The sequence below is a fragment of the Pseudochaenichthys georgianus genome, chromosome 19 (genome assembly GCF_902827115.2).
Source record: "Pseudochaenichthys georgianus chromosome 19, fPseGeo1.2, whole genome shotgun sequence".
NCBI lineage: Eukaryota > Metazoa > Chordata > Actinopteri > Perciformes > Channichthyidae > Pseudochaenichthys > Pseudochaenichthys georgianus.
In genome coordinates this window covers 14,727,897-14,744,894 of record NC_047521.1, presented here as the reverse complement: position 1 = coordinate 14,744,894, position 16,998 = coordinate 14,727,897, and the positions used below count along the sequence as shown (strand labels likewise).

The 16,998-nt window shown below is 43.5% G+C and overlaps 1 protein-coding gene across 1 annotated transcript; it reads left to right on the top strand.

The window, feature by feature from the left end:
* Positions 1 to 13,750: 13,750 nt before the first annotated feature.
* gch2 (GTP cyclohydrolase 2) lies at positions 13,751 to 16,228 on the top strand. The gene is made up of 6 exons (XM_034106917.2): positions 13,751 to 14,153; positions 14,577 to 14,686; positions 14,843 to 14,898; positions 15,523 to 15,554; positions 15,663 to 15,747; positions 16,090 to 16,228. The coding sequence occupies exons 1-6, from the start codon at positions 13,862 to 13,864 to the stop codon at positions 16,217 to 16,219; spliced, it is 705 nt and encodes a 234-aa protein (XP_033962808.1). The 5' UTR covers positions 13,751 to 13,861; the 3' UTR covers positions 16,220 to 16,228.
* Positions 16,229 to 16,998: the final 770 nt, after the last annotated feature.

The following is a 16,998-nucleotide window of genomic DNA, read 5'->3' as shown; positions in this document are numbered from 1 at the left end:
GAATGCGTGACTCCCAGAATGCGTGACTCCACCACGACTCCTTTACACCACAATACGTGGTGAAGTCACGAACTTTGTTACATTTACGTGTCGGCACCACGCAAACAACCCCAATGTAAAGTGAATGAGGCTCCTTTGTCGTGGTGCACACACGCATTTCTACAACGTCCCGCAGTGAGCTTTTATTCTATAAAACGTGTTTAAAATCTACTTTATAGCTTGTAGTAACTCACGGGAGGCTTCTTTTATTTTATTTGTATTCATAATTATTTAAATTTTTCGTCAGAATGTAAAAATTACATTAGTTACGAATTTGTGTTCTCAAAAAACACTGCATTGTGTGTAATGCAACTGTGATTTTTATTAAATTAGTTAGTTTTTAAGGAAGGCCAGAGCTTCAGCTGTGTCAAATAGATTGTTCCCTTTAGTTAACGTTATTTAAAAGATAAAGATCATGTCCCCTGTATTGTATTACGAGCGTCCATTCCCATTGGATAACGGAGAATTGTACACCCGGAAGTAAGTAGCCTATTCTCCTTACTGTCGATTGATTTTACAGTGATATCTGCACTACTCATCGACTAAAAAACACCAGATTATCCTTGTTAATTACACAACATTGATTGGTTTGAATTGTGTGCAATGCTTTTGCATTTTCCCCCTTCGATTCGGAGAAACAAATATTTTTTCGGAGTTTTTGGAAGGCAGAAGACACTACACTACCCAGAATCCTCAGCTATCGTTTGGGACTACACCATGTGCTTAGCTTGACAAACCCCGTGATCAGTCCTCAAGCTCTTTGATTGGTTGACCTCCAACTGCATTCCATATGAAAAAAAAAAACGTTTCGTAAAAAAGAAAATCATACTTTATTCAGCAGTGCTTGCTTTACTCTTTGAAAGTCATCACATGAATGCATTGTAATAAATGGTTTGGCTGTATTAAATATTACACATCTGTCGTAGTTATTTATTTATCTACAGAGATCGGGCTTAGAATAGACCGGAAACTATTCTTTTACCGTTCTGTTTTAATTTCACAATAAAGTTAGTAGTAATATTTTGTTTTGATATTATTGTTTTTTATTAACTTCTAGACCGCTGGGTCATGTTAAGACCATCTTTTTTTTGTTGCTATGTTGCTTTGCTTTGTTGCTATGTTGCTATGTTGCTAGTAGAAGCTGCTGGGACTCCCAGCAGCTTCTACTGAAGCCTTCCGAGTAAATCGCCAGAACGCCGACACCTCCTCATCTCCACCGCTCCCATGTTTTATTTTGTGTTGCCATAAGTTAGTCTCTCTGCGTTTCTGCGCTGGGCTAATGCTAATGCTAATGCGAGGATAATAAAATGGCGGCTTCACAAAACTTTTTGGGAGTTTTACGGGGCGTGGTTTGCAATTCGCCCAGCCAATCAGGAATATAGCTCTTTTCTCAAAAAAGAGCCGCTCGAAAGTCCCTGCTCTCTAGCAGGGACTTTCGAGAGGGTAAAAAGGTTAGCATGAACTACTTTTAGTACCGGCTCTTTTTGGTGTGAATGCGACCATGAACTAAGTTCGCATGAACCTTTGTGGGAAAAGTACCGCAGTGTGAACGCGGCTAATACAGGGGACATGATCTTTATCTTTTAAATAACGTTAACTAAAGGGAACAATCTATTTGACACAGCTGAAGCTCTGACCTTCCTTAAAAAGGAAGGTCTAATTTAATAAAAATCACAGTTGCATTACACACAATGCAGTGTTTTTTGAGAACACAAATTCGTAACTAATGTAATTTTTACATTCTGACGAAAAATAAAAATAATTATGAATACAAATAAAATAAAAGAAGCCTCCCGTGAGTTACTACAAGCCATAAAGTAGATTTAAAAAACGTTGTATAGAATAAAAGCTCACTGCGGGACGTTGTAGAAATGCGTGTGTGCACCACGACAAAGGAGCCTCATTCACTTTACATTGGGGTTGTTTGCGTGGTGCCGACACGTAAATGTAACAAAGTTCGTGACTCCACCACGCATTGTGGTGTAAAGGAGTCACGCATTCTGGTGAGATCAGGTTGGCCGAGACTCTATCAAGCACAATACATTTGGAGCAGTTTGGAGTACTCTCAAGTTTCAACAACTTCCTCTTTCATGGCGAGTGTCTCAAAATGGCCAACGGCTAGGGCGTTCCATGTAAAAGAAAGCTTTTAATAACTTGTGTTTCTTAAGAAGGTCTAGACCCAATGTGAAGTCGATCAGATTTAATCTGTAGGATATATTTGTTATAGTACAGAGCCATTAAATGCCAATTATACACAAATAAATCAAACTAAATGCAAAATAGCTGAATTTATTTTTTCAATGTGTGATACTTGTGCTGTGCAAATATTGTAAATATAGGGTGAAACATACATCCACTGCTGTTTCGTTAAAGTTTTCACATAGAATATATATTAGTTTATAACCCACTGGTGAATTTATAAACGGCGGTTGCTTTTGGTGTTTTAATTAAACGTCATCACTCCGAGCATTAGACGCCTTTAGCTTAGCGGTGGTGACTGCAATGTTTTTTTGCTAATACCTTCTATTTTACTGAAGCTTTGGCCCGAGGTGTTTTGACAGAAACAGTTGTCCCATATAAAAAGAAATCAACAACTTTTACGTTTTATAATGTATTAGGAGGAAGTATTCAATATAATAGTGGCGCTAAGGTACAAGTAGTGCTTATACATTTAAATGTTAGGTCATGTTATCATCACATTAGCTGTTGAATAGATTTATTCCCGAATAAACTTTATTTTTAGAGTGGGAATATTTCACAAATACTTCAAACTCAAATTTACAAATCTATTTACAGTGAGGTTTTTGTAATATAAGACATTGTTTTTCAACTTATTTGAAAAACATGACTTCCTCCAAACACTGAGCAGAAATCCAAATCTAATTATCTAAACCAATATTAGATATTATTAAAAAATATAATTATTATTAAATATTCAATGTCTGGAACAAGCTGACTCATTTAGTAAAAAAGTACACTTTTTGTGAGCATTTAGAAGTGAAGGACTAAATTAGATGTTTATCCAAACCTGACAGCATGACCAAAATGTTCGCTGTAACTGTAAAAACATGAATGAATCCTATTTGACTAAGAACAATTTCTGATCAGGTGACCTATTTTGGATTGAAACAATTCAATTGATGAACTGTAAACCTCCATAGTAAGTACACACGACAGGCAGGAGGAGGGCAGCTCTGAGCCATCATGGACATTAAGGAGCTCAGGGTGTCATGAGCTCAGCAGCACAATTGTTCGTGTTTGCTGAGAGAACCGATTATCCCCCGTTAATAGCAGTAAGCACGCCGTCACTGACAAATTGTTTCAGATGTAATGATTGGTTCAAAAGACCTCATGAAAGACGACACAAGAAGTGAGGATACCCGGCCCGGAGGAAGCCCGGGGTCCCTTTCTGGAGCCAGGCCCAGAAGGAGGACTCGTCGGCGAGCGTCTGGTGGCCGGGCTTGCCACAGAGCCCGGCCGGGCCCAGCCCGAAAAGGCAACATGGGCAACACCTCCGCTTCTCCGTCCCGCGGGCCCACCACCTACGGGAAACATCGATGGGGTCGGGTGCGCTGCCAGAAGGGTGGCAGTGAATGCGGAGGGTCTCGACGGACCAGACCCGGGCGACAGAAGCTGGCTTTGGGGACGTGGAACGTCACCTCTCTGGGGGGGAAGGAGCCGGAGCTTGTGCGGGAGGTGGAGCGTTACCAGTTGGATCTGGTTGGGCTCACCTCTACGCACAGCGTCGGCTCTGGAACCTTACTTCTGGATAGGGGTTGGACTCTATTCTTCTCCGGAGTTGCTCAAGGTGTGCGGCGCCGGGCGGGTGTGGGGATACTCACAAGGCCCCGGTTAGGTGCTTCGTTGTTGGAGTTTACCCCAGTGGACGAGAGGGTCGACTCCCTACGCCTGCAGGTTATAGGGGGGAAAACTCTGACTGTTGTGTGTGCTTATGCACCCAACAGCAGTTCAGAGTATACAGCCTTCTTGTAGACCCTGGAAAGAGTCCTGTATGGGGCTCCTGAAGGGGACTCTTTAATCTTGCTGTGAGACTTCAACGCACATGTGGGCAATGATGGAGACACTTGGAGGGGCGTGATTGGGAGGAACGGCCCCCCTGATCTGAACCGGAGTGGTGGTTTGTTACTGGACTTCTGTGCTAGTCATGGATTGGCCATAACAAACACCATGTTCGAACATAAGGATGCTCATAAGTGTACGTGGTACCAGAGCACCCTAGGCAGAAGGTCCATGATCGATTTCGTTATCGTATCATCGGACCTGAGGCTGTATGTTTTGGACACTCGGGTAAAGAGAGGGGCGGAGTTGTCAACTGATCACCATCTGGTGGTGAGTTGGGTCGAGTGGCGGGGGAAGCCTCTGGATAGACCTGGTAAGCCCAAACGTGTAGTTCGGGTGAACTGGGAACGTCTGGAGGAGGCCCAAGTTCAGGAGGCCTTCAACTCACACCTCCGGCGGAGCTTTTCGGGCATTCCTGTGGAGGTTGGGGACATTGAACCAGAGTGGTCGGTGTTCAAAGCCTCTATTGCCGAAGCCGCGGCGGGGAGCTGTGGTCTCAAGGTCCTAGGTGCCTCAAGGGGCGGTAACCCTTGAACCTCCTGGTGGACACCGGTGGTCAGGGAAGCCGTCCGACTGAAGAAGGAGGCCTTCAGGGATTTGTTATCCCGGGGGACTCCCGAGGCAGTTGCAAGGTACCGACAGGCCCGAAGGGCAGCAGCCTCATCCGTGGCCGAGGCAAAGCAGCGGGTGTGGGAGAAGTTCGGAGAAGACATGGAGAAGGACTTTCGGGCGGCACCAAAGTTGTTCTGAAAAACTGTCCGACACCTCAGGAGGGGGAAGCAGGGAACCATCCAAGCTGTGTACAGTAAGGATGGGACGTTGTTGACCTCAACTGATGGAGTGTTAGGGCGTTGGAAGGAACACTTTGAGGAACTCCTGAACCCGACAACTCCGCCCTCTATGTTAGAGGCAGAGCTGGAGTATGACGGGGGATCAACACCAATCTCCCGGGGGGAGGTCACTGAGGTCGTCAAACAACTCCACAGTGGCAAAGCCCCGGGGGTGGATGAGATCCGCCCCGGAAATGCTGAAGGCTCTGGGTGTTAAGGGACTGTCATGGTTGACACGTCTCATCAACGTTGCGTGGAAGTCGGAAACAGTACCGAAGGAGTGGCAGACCGGGGTGGTGGTTCCCCTTTTTAAAAAGGGGGATCAGAGGGTGTGTGCCAATTACAGAGGCATCACACTACTCAGCCTCCCCGGGAAAGTTTACTCCAAGGTACTCGAAAGGAGGGTCAGGCCGATTGTCGAACCTCAGATTGAGGAGGAACAATGCGGATTCCGTCCTGGTCGTGGAACGACGGATCAGCTTTTTACTCTCGCAAGGATCCTGGAGGGGGCCTGGGAGTACGCTTATCCGGTCTACATGTGTTTTGTAGACTTGGAGAAGGCGTATGACCGAGATCCCAGGGAGTTACTGTGGGAGGTGCTGCGGGAGTATGGGGTGAGGGGGTCTCTACTCAGGGCCATCCAATCTCTGTACTCGAAAAGCGAGAGCTGTGTCCGGGTTCTCGGCAGTAAGTTGGACCCATTTCCGGTGAGGGTTGGCCTCCGCCAGGGCTGCGCTTTGTCACCAATCCTGTTTGTAATATACATGGATCGGATTTCGAGGCGTAGTCGTGGGGGAGGGGGTCTGCAGTTCGGTGGACTAAGGATTGCACCACTGCTTTTTGCAGATGATGTGGTTCTAATGGCCTCATCGGTCTGCGACCTTCAGCACTCACTGGATCGGTTCACAACCGAGTGTGAAGCAGCTGGGATGAGGATCAGCACCTCCAAATCTGAGGCCATGGTTCTCAGCAGGAAACCGATGGACTGTCCACTCCAAGTAGGGAATGAGTACTTACCCCAAGTGAAGGAGTTCAAGTATCTCGGGGTCTTGTTCTCGAGTGAGGGAACAATGGAGCGTGAGATGGGCCGGAGAATCGGAGCAGCGGGAGCGGTACTGCAGTCGCTTTACCGCACCGTTGTGACGAAAAGGGAGCTGAGCCAGAAGGCAAAGCTCTCTGTCTACCGGGCCATTTTCGTTCCTACCCTCACCTATGTTCATGAAGGATGGGTCATGACCAAAAGAACGAGATCGCGGATACAAGCGGCCGAGATGGGTTTTCTCCGCAGGGTGGCTGGTGTCTCCCTTAGGGATAAGGTGAGAAGTTCGGTCATCAGGGAGGGACTCAGAGTTGAGCCGCTCCTCCTTCGCGTCGAAAGGAGCCAGTTGAGGTGGTTCGGGCACCTAGTTAGGATGCCACCTGGGCGCCTCCCTAGGGAGGTGTTCCAGGCACGTCCAGCTGGGAAGAGACCAAGGGGTAGACCTAGGACCAGGCGGAGGGATTATATCTCTTCGCTGGCCTGGGAGCGCCTTGGGATCCCCCAGTCAGAGCTGGTTGATGTTGCCAGGGAAAAGAAAGTTTGGGGCTCTCTGCTGGAACTGCTACCCCCGCGACCCGACCACAGATAAGCGGGAGAAATGGATGGATGGATGGTAGTGAGCCAATAGGCGCGTTCACACCGCAGTACTTTTCCCACTGTAGTTCCGATATAGTTCCGAAATGTTGCGTTCACACCAAAGAGAGCCGGAACTCAAATTAGTTAATGAGAACCTTTTCACCCCCTTTTCCGTCCTTAGGCGCATTCACACCGTAGTACTTTTCCCACAAAGATTTTTGAGAACTTAGTTCATGAGAACTCTTTAGTTCTCATGAACTAAGTACAGATCATCGCGTTCACACCGGAATAAGTCACTGAGGGAGGATTAGGCAAATTAAGCCGCTGACGTCACTTCTTCTTTTGCTTTGGGTTTACTGACAGGCCGCAAACCACTTCACGGTGTATACTGCCACCCAAAGTCCCCGGCCGGAAGTCCCCGGAGTTGGGGACTGGCCTTTCGAGTAAATCGCCAGAATGCCGACACCTCCTCATCTTCACCGCTCCCATGTTTTATTTTGTGTTTCCATAAGTTAGTCTCTCTGCGTTTCTGCGCTGGGCTAATGCTAATAATGCTAATGCAAGGATAATAAAATGGCGGCTTCACAAAACTTTTTGGGAGTTTTACAGGGCATGGTTTGCAATCAGCCAATCAGACATAGGAACCTTTTTCTCCCACGAAAGTCCCTGCTCTCTAGCAGGGACTGAAAAGGGGGTCAAAAGGTTCTAATGAACTAATTTTAGTACCGGCTCTTTTTGGTGTGAACGCGACAAAAGAGTTCTCATGAACCTTTGTGGGAAAAGTACTGCGGTGTGAATGCGCCTCTTGATAGAGAGCAGGGACTTTAGTGGGAGAAAAAGGTTCCTATGTCTGATTGGCTGGGCGGATTGCAAACCCCGCCCCGTAAAACTCCCAAAAGGTTTTGTGAAGCCGCCATTTTATTATCCTCGCATTAGCATTAGCCTAGCGCAGAAACGCAAAAAGTGGTCCATTGGAGTGAACGGAGATGTCGTAACTCTCAGTCTATATGGCGCTGATCAGAGCCATATAATAGAAGAGTTACGACAACGGAAGTCCAAAAACGGTTATCGTCACGTGGTTCATGTAGACGAGGATCGTTCCCCGGAAGTTCATGGCGGGCAATGTGAATGCATTGATAACAGGAGATAGAACTACGATTTTTGGTAATCATTAGTGAATAAAGGTTTTGATTTGCAATATTTATACAACAAATCAATATGTGTATGTATTTACATCAATATGTTTTAAAAAATAAAATAGAATTTGCTAATATTAAGTAATAATATTAGGATTAGTGTGAACAACTAGTTTATATGTTACTAACAGTGCCTTGGTTAAAGAGCCTGTTGCTGTTTATTTATAGCTTTGAATTCTTTAAAACCAATATTATCTTCTTAAACTTGTATGGTAGTCAGGAGCATCACTTTCTAATGTTTATTGATACATTTAGAGGGAGGGGATCTAAAGTAATGCTTTAAAATTCAGATTAGATTCATTTCTACCATTTTCTTAAATTCATGGTAGTTTCAGTAATCCCCTGGTAATTGAGGACGCAAGTTATCTAAATGACTAATGTCCTCTTTATGGCTTTCAGAAAGGACAGGAGACCGACAGGTGACTATCAAAGGACTAGCAGCAGCAGCAGCAGCATATGATGATTATGATGATGTTAAATGTGTTGTTTTAGGAACATCCATTGCAAATACATGGAGTTCAATAAACATTGGATAGCATATAATGCAGTTTGTCGGTGCCTTTTCCTCCGTGTTGTCCTGGTTTGCTGTGCTGCCTCCTAGTCGCCACCATGGTTTGCTGTGCTGCCTGGGGATGCTCCAATCGCTCAGAGAAAGGAGTACGAATGTACGGCTTCCCCACTGACACAGAGCGGAGGAAAAAATGGCTGGCTCAAGTCAGCAGGAGCAATTTCACGACCAACAGCACAAAAATATGTGATGTAATTATATACAAACACTGCATTTGCACTTTTTCACCAAACGAAAACCACACCATTGGGAAAGCTTAATGTTTTGTTTAATACAAAAAAACAGGGAAAGGCTTGAAAAACACAGAGTTGAGACTCAGGGTGCAGGGTGAGGGTCTCAGTGCAGGTATTCAGGCTCCATTGAATCACCCTCTGGTTCTTGTGCTGAAAGAGGGAGTAACAGACAGGAGAAAGGGTTATACACACCTATATAGCACACCTGTTGGATGGGAAATTGCCTTGGGGAGATAAGGTGTGGTCTTTTTTCCCAACTGAAGTTATGGAACTTTATTATTTGTGAGTTTAACAAAGTATGACAAATGGCATCAGTAACAGATGTGATATGAATTTCTATAAAGTTGTCTCACATTCTTGGTCATATTTTATATACAGTATGTAATGAGTATAACATGTCCAGTAAGTATAAAGTGTGTCCTAATACTGTGTATTCAACCACTATGGAATATGTATGTGGGCAGACAAAACTGAGTTGTTCTGTGTGTGAAGTAACCTCAAGTCACTCCGCAGGCACATGTTGATGCAGACCAGTTTGTCAAGAGAAAAAAGGGCAAGACTAGGCTGAGAGCAGAGGCTATACCCACCATCTTCGTGCATCGCCCTGTGGTCAAAAAGAGAAGGGCCCCTGCACCACGATTCACAGCGGGACCTGTATCTACAAAGCCCATAGCTCATGATCACAGCTGTAGGAGCCAATTAACTGTGGGTATAAAGGTAGGAACCTATGTGTGTTGGGGAGAGGTTCCGCCAGAAGGCCCATACAGTTTTTGAACACACACACAAGGAGCACACACGGAACACACACACAAGGAGCACACACACGGAGAACACGCACACAAACACGGGATTACAAGCAAAGCAAAGGTATTGTGTAAACAGTAATATCGTGTGGTGAATATGGAAAGAAGCAAGTAAATGGAAACCAGTCAAATGGAAATAAATGGACTGTTTCAAACTGGAAACTTTGTTTCTGACCTTTATTCGGCAGAAAACTTGTGTGCGTCAATTACACACACCAAGCGGATCCTCAGAGGCTTAAAGTGTTGGCTTAGCCTCTACAACAGCTATAGTGTGAAAGGTGACACAGGTATAATAAGTATGAACTGTTAGTAACAAAAGTAATATTTCTTATTTTTAAGTGGTATAATATTTTAAATGTTCGAAAATGTACAGTGCCATGTCTTCTACTTACATTAGTCTCAAAGATTGAGGGAAGAAGGGAAGGGATCACTGCCCTCCATCTGCCAGCACCCAGCCAGAGGCAGTAGGGCCTGGCTCATTTCGTGGCATCTGCAGGCAGTGGCAAGTCCTTCCGGCATATGCCACAACTTGCCGAGGCATCTGCCGCTGCTCAACGGGAGTTGCCACAGGATGCCAGAGTAAGAGAACGTTTACGGTAGCTGCCACTCACCTTCCGTGGCAAATGCAGCTATTTAAACCCGTATTTATCGTGTAAAATGTCGCTGTTTTGGCATGACTTTATCGAACTGATCTGTACACAGGACTGATGATCTGTACACAGGGTTGGGTTGTAACGGAATACATGTAAGGTCGTTACGTAATCAGAATACAAATACCAAGTAGGCTAACTGTATTCAGCTTGCGTTACATTTGAAAAACAACTAATCCGAATACAGTTACTTTCGTAAAGATGAATTTAATACATTTTGGAATACTTATTGGAATTATTGGTGGAAAAATTTCCTCACAAAATGTATCTTAATATTCATTACCGGCAGAACTGTGTGCACAGCGCAGCAGCATGTCTGTGAGGCCCCGCCCCCGCACGCAGATGAGAGAGAGATCTCTTTTTAAATATTGAAAGTTAGAAACGGAGATGGTTCGATAAAACATGCAAGATAACGTTTATGTAGCATTTCTTTATTGTCGAAATGATGACATTTCATAACTGGATCAAATCAAAGTGAATGGCCTGCTGCTGCTGAAGGTATGGGGCAAATATAAGTCATTTGCCTAATGGAAATATATCAAGGACCTCCTTCATACTAACCTTAGCATCTCACTAGCAGTGGCAACTGCAATCAGTTACAGCTGCCCTAAGTCTGTAGCCAAGTCTAATAACACCAGTGTACAAGTTGCTGTGTCCATACAGATATTTATTTGTTAATTATTTGTCTTTACTAGTCATATACCTGGTTTATCGTAGCAAGCAGTGGAAACTCCCCTCAAGAAGCGACAATTGCCAAGGGCGTTGCAACCCTCACTCGCCAATATTTCATCATAAATATGGCACGTTTGTTTATTTTAGCAAACCATGCTTCAAGTAAAATTGAATAGAAATGATGAAAATCTTTTTGAAAAATAGAGATCGCACATCAGTCCTGTGTACAGATCAGTTCGATAAAGTCATGCCTAAACAGCGACATTTTACACGATAAATACGGGTTTAAATAGCTGCATTTTCCACGGAAGGCGAGTGGCAGCTACAGTAAACCTTCTCTTACTCTGGCATCTTGTGGCAACTCCCGTTGAGCAGCGGCAGATGCCTCGGCAAGTTGTGGCATCTGTGGCATATGCCGGAAGGACTTGCCACAGCTACCACAGAGTAGTGGCCTCTGTGGCATATGCCGGAAGGACTTGCCACTGCCTGCAGATGCCACGAAATGCGCTTGCTGTCTCTCGCCAGAGGAGCGCAAACAACAAAAACAAGCAAGGTGTCCTGTCATGTATCTGGAAGTTTGGGTTGGCAAAATGGAGTAAGAGAGGGACTTGAAAAACCTTGGTGGCTCTCTACTCATGTTGTTACAGTTGTCTTGGTTACAGCTCTCAAGTTTTATTTTGTTGCCATTTCCAACCTCTTCTCTGGAGAACAAACTTTGATTTCTCTGTCTTGTGAGTTTGCAGTCTTGCTCCTCCACCTGTAACATCACTGTCCCTCCACCTGCCATACAGTAGGTTACTAACAAGATTACTTATATAATACAGTGATATAATACATGTTTAGTATGCTTACTTATATAAAACAGTAGTATTAAACTTACCTTGTGTTTTCACTCTCACTTAAGTCCCTCTCCCTTTGCCATCAATCCAGAATCAGCTGAGCTGCAACATTATACAGACAGGTAATAATCAACATAATCACAAGGACACAAATATGGCTCTGCTAAAAACACTCACTCTTACACGCACCAAAGTTATATTTATCTAATATTTAACTCCCTCCACCCCCACATACAATCCCGTTTAGAAGCCCCTCTTCTCTAATTCAACAACGTTGGACGAAATGACATTAAGAGAACGGAATTTACAATTAAAAGGCTGTTCAACGTGTGTTGCTAACTTGCTTCGGTATGCTAGCTTAATCTGTTATCTGTAAACGTTCCCTAAATCTACTAATTTAGGGATAATCCACTGACATCCTTTAATACACATGTTAATTTGAATCAGATGTACTGATAATATCCGCAATATAAATCTTTAAACTTCTTCTTACCTTTAAAAGTCCGTCACGAACGGTCTATTGTGCTGCAACTCCACAGCTCTGCTAGCCTTGGCGCTAACTTCCGGGGAACGATTGAGAGGCTCCACGATCCGCCATTGCTGTAAAAAAGTGGTCCATTGGAGTGAACGGAGATGTCGTAACTCTCAGTCTATATGGCGCTGATGAGAACTAAAGAGTTCGCATGAACTAAGTTCTCATTAACCTTTGTGGGAAAAGTACTGCGGTGAGAATGCGCCTACTGTTTCCTCACATTTTTCAGGAAGACATTTTTGAGACATTAGACATTCATATCTCAACAGAGGTTGAATTGATTTTTACCATTCAAACGGCATTTGACACATCCAACTCCCTTCACTCTCTTGTGTTTGAACTGGGAAGATAGCCCTAACCAATCTCTTACAATAAGGGTCCTGGGAACGGGTACATCCATATTTCATCCATGGCATGTTAAGGGAAAAATGGTCATTTGTATCCCTTGCAGGGCTTTCCATATTATCCCAAAATGTTTAAACACACATAAGTCCTTTAAATTAAATATTTTAAAAGGCAATGGAAATGGATATTCATCACAATGTGGAATAACACTTAGCACACCGTTCATGTTACTTGAAGGTCTCACAATGACATTGATAGTTCAAATGATGAACCTATCAGCAAAACTGAATAAGCCTCATGAATGTGCAGCAACATTTCTTCAACTATAGTGTGTTTGATTTGGGAGTTCCTACAATTTTAGAAAGAAATATTGATGAGCGTAAAATGTATTGTGCAGCAATATTTTTTGTTTTGAGAATGTGCACTCTGCACAGACACCACAGACTTCCTGTCAACTTGTTCTTAGGGTCCTCATGAACAGTAGTCATGTGCGCTTTGGTAAAGCATCAGCGTGTCTTCTGTTGAATGAAGATCATGTTTTGAACATTCAAAATTCAAAATGTTGAGTTAATTTATGAATCAAAAGACTCTTCTGGCTTTTCCAAAATAATGATTGGCTTCTTTTTTTTACCTGGAACATCTTTGGGGTTTGAACCATTGGTCTAACAAAACAAGACATTTGTGACCTTATAGGTTCTGAGAAATTGTGATTGATTGACGATATAAACGTAACAAATCTTGATTGATAATGGAAACAGTTAGCTACACATTATAAGACCATACAAATATTGAATCTCTATCATCATTCAAATAGCATGCACACCAATAGGCTACGAATAAGAATTATTAGTAGTAGTAGGCCTACTATAAGAATATAGTATTTTTTTAAATGTTCAGACAATACTGATCAATGATTTGTCTAATATACCTGGATTTTGCTTTTTATTTATTGATTGTATATAATTTCATATACGCAGTATTACACAGCTGTAAACTAAGCTTTTTCTAGGTTAAATTGAAAATAAACATAATTAGCATAACTGTAAATAAATAATGCCTGAGCTCCACGTGAAGTCATGAGCGTGCAGTCAGAAAGAGGTCTGTCTGATTTCCAGTAAAGAAAGATAATGAGAGCAAATGATGATTTGTCAAGTGATGAACAAAAGTCAGTTACATGTCCGATGGGTTTCAATAGGGGGGGGGGGGCTTTCTGTGATGACATTCACCCTGCTGACGAAACTAATGTTATGACGTGCGGCACCTTGACGAACGATGCACACGAGGCACCCTGTTTGGGCTTTATAAACACGGTGAGCACTGGGAACAGGACTATCTCTCCAGACCGGCACGGTATCTCAACTCCAGGACTATCTCTCCAGACCGGCACGGTGTCTCAACTCCAGGACTCTTCTCAGCTCTCTGTTTCCAGAGTTAAACACACCAACTAAACAACTCCAACATGAACGGCCACTGCAACGTAAAGGTCAACGACACCGTGGAGGAGTTCCACAGCAACAACAGCTTCAGCGACCTCCTCATCGACAGCAAGAAGTCCGTCGTGCACCGCAAGCACGAGACGTCCCGCAAAAAGGACGAGGACCAGTCCCGCTTACCTGCGCTCGAGGCCGCCTACACGAGCATCCTCCGGGAGCTGGGGGAGGACACCGACCGGCAGGGGCTGCTGCGCACGCCGCAGCGCGCCGCCAAGGCAATGCAGTTCCTCACCAAGGGCTACCACGAGACCATCGAAGGTGAATCAACAGGTCCTTCTGTGGGGGGGGCTTTTCTCTCATGAGGATGCAGGGTGGTACACAGTCACCAATGTAGTATGGTCTTGTTTTTATCTTACTAATGAGAAAAGTGCACTGCAAATACAACACCCTGAAATGCAGTTTTGTTGATTCCACCTGGAAAAAGCTGTAGTTTGTGATGGGAACATTTTCATTTGATTGCATTCAATTGTAGGCTACACAGAGTAAGAGTTTTGCACCTTATTTGATTTAGGGTTTAGGAGTTTTCTCTACACCAGAAGTTCCAAAAGTCTAGTAATTCACGTATCTGATAATGCAGTATAGGCGTTTGAATAAAATTGGACTGCTGGTGGGAAAAACAAGATTTTCTAAAATTGATATTTAAGTGGATATTCTTTCAAACCTGTGTGTTTGTGTCCCCAGACATCTTAAACAACGCCATATTTGACGAAGACCATGATGAGATGGTGATTGTGAAAAACATAGACGTGTTTTCACTGTGCGAACATCACCTGGTGCCATTTTTTGGCAAGGTAAGACAAAGCATGTGGAGTGTTAGTGGGTTAACAGCAAATATTGGATCATCATTAAATTGGGTTTCTAAGTCAACATTGTAATTGCTAATATTTGCCATCCTTTGATCTGATTATGTGACCCCTGCACTCACTGGCTGTCATCTCTCTCTATAGGTCCACATCGGGTACATTCCCAACAAAAAAGTGGTGGGACTGAGCAAGCTGGCAAGGTCACACACACACACACACACACACACACACACACACACACACACACACACACACACACACACACACACACACACACACACACACACACACACACACACACACACACACACACACACACACACACACACACACACACACACACACACACACACACACACACACACACACAGTTTCTGGTGTTACTGCAGGCTGGCTGCGTTCTTCTGTTATTTCAGCGCATTGACCTGGAGGATTAAGTCTAAGCCCAGTGGCCATCATCCAGTCCCCTCATCAGACACAAGTCTGAACTCTATCCGCTCTCGAGCCATGAGAAAATCCCTTCAGACCTGTGGGAATCACCAGTTATTATCACAGCCTCTCTGTCGGTCACCTTCTTTCTCCCTTTCCTAAAATATCACACCATCTCTGAATATACAAACCCAGCAACAGTGTTGTTGGGTTAGAAAAGCTTGCAGTTGAGTCTTGCACTACAGATTCAGAGAGTTCTGTAGGGTGAATCATTCACAGATGTAGGGTCTGTACAGTTAGACAGCCAGAGTAGAGGCTCCACTCTGTGTTTATCAAACGATGAATCATTATTACGCCTGATCTGTAATCAGTCCTCTTCTTTTTGCTTTCTGCAGGATTGTAGAGATCTTCAGTCGTAGGCTTCAAGGTAAGCTCCCAAAGAAATATGCAATACATACAGCACTTTTCTTGTAGTTTACCGAATAATTTGAATGCATCTGGTGTCATGATGTTTACATATATGTTATTGTTTCAGTTCAAGAGCGTCTTACCAAGCAGATTGCTGTGGGAATATCAGAGGCTCTGCAGCCAAAAGGTGTAGCTGTGGTTATTGAAGCATCGTAAGCACACACACACACACACACACACACACACACACACACACACACACACACACACACACACACACACACACACACACACACACACACACACACACACACACACACACACACACACACACACACACACACACACACACACACACACACACACACACACACACACACACACACACACACACACACACACACACACACACACACACACACACACACACACACACACAATTATCAGCATAATGAAATCAGAAACAGCTCTTCCACTTATACACATTTTTAAGGTATAAGTCTCTCCTCAATGCTGTAGCTGCAAATCTGATTGTGACATGTGTGTGTTTTCAGGCACATGTGTATGGTCATGCGTGGTGTGCAGAAGATGAACAGCCGCACAGTGACGAGCACCATGTTGGGGATTTACCTGGAGGACCCCAAAACCCGGGAGGAGTTCCTGACTCTTTCACGCAGCACCTAACAGACGTCATTCACTCCCGGGCCTTTGTAACACACGGAAAGCTCTAGACGTATCTTTGGATTCTAATCTGACTTGTTTATTTTTATTTACAAACCACGAGCAGGAAACACAAGCTGCGGTTTGATGCAGGATCTCTGGAGCTCGCCTCTATACACTGACGCCTGATAGTTTTCAGTCCTGCTGTAGAAATCCATCACTGTGAACACAATAGGAAATGTAAGACTCACATTCTTGGCCTTTGGTAGATATTTTAGTCTTACATGGCAATATTGTTATAAAGTATGAAACCTGATAAAATGTCAGAAATTAAGATGTTATCTGTTTTTCATTTGAAATATCATTGGTGCTTTAGCTGTTACTCTTATACCCTTTCTTGCTTTATTATGATATTTAGAATTTGTTGATTTTAAACATCAAATTATTTATGTGTCATTTATTGATACATTTATCAAGTCTTTGTAATATATAACATTTATAAAGATACTAATTATTATATCTGCTGTCCAAAGTATAGAAGAAATGATGTACTGAAAAAAAAAGATGACCAATGCTGCATGTATTTGGCAGATTCATTGCGTTAATAAAATGAAGAAAACATTACTAAAGTTGTCAGCGTTACTTTGTGTCGATAAGAGAGAGCTGTCCAAAAGGATGTAAGAGATGTACTGATTTAGTCAAATAACCTTTATTTACACTGATTGATTTTGGCTGAAAAAATATATTTTGAAGGAAGGGAAACATTTTTGTAACAGCTTTTATTTGCCAAGCTTGTGAGAAAA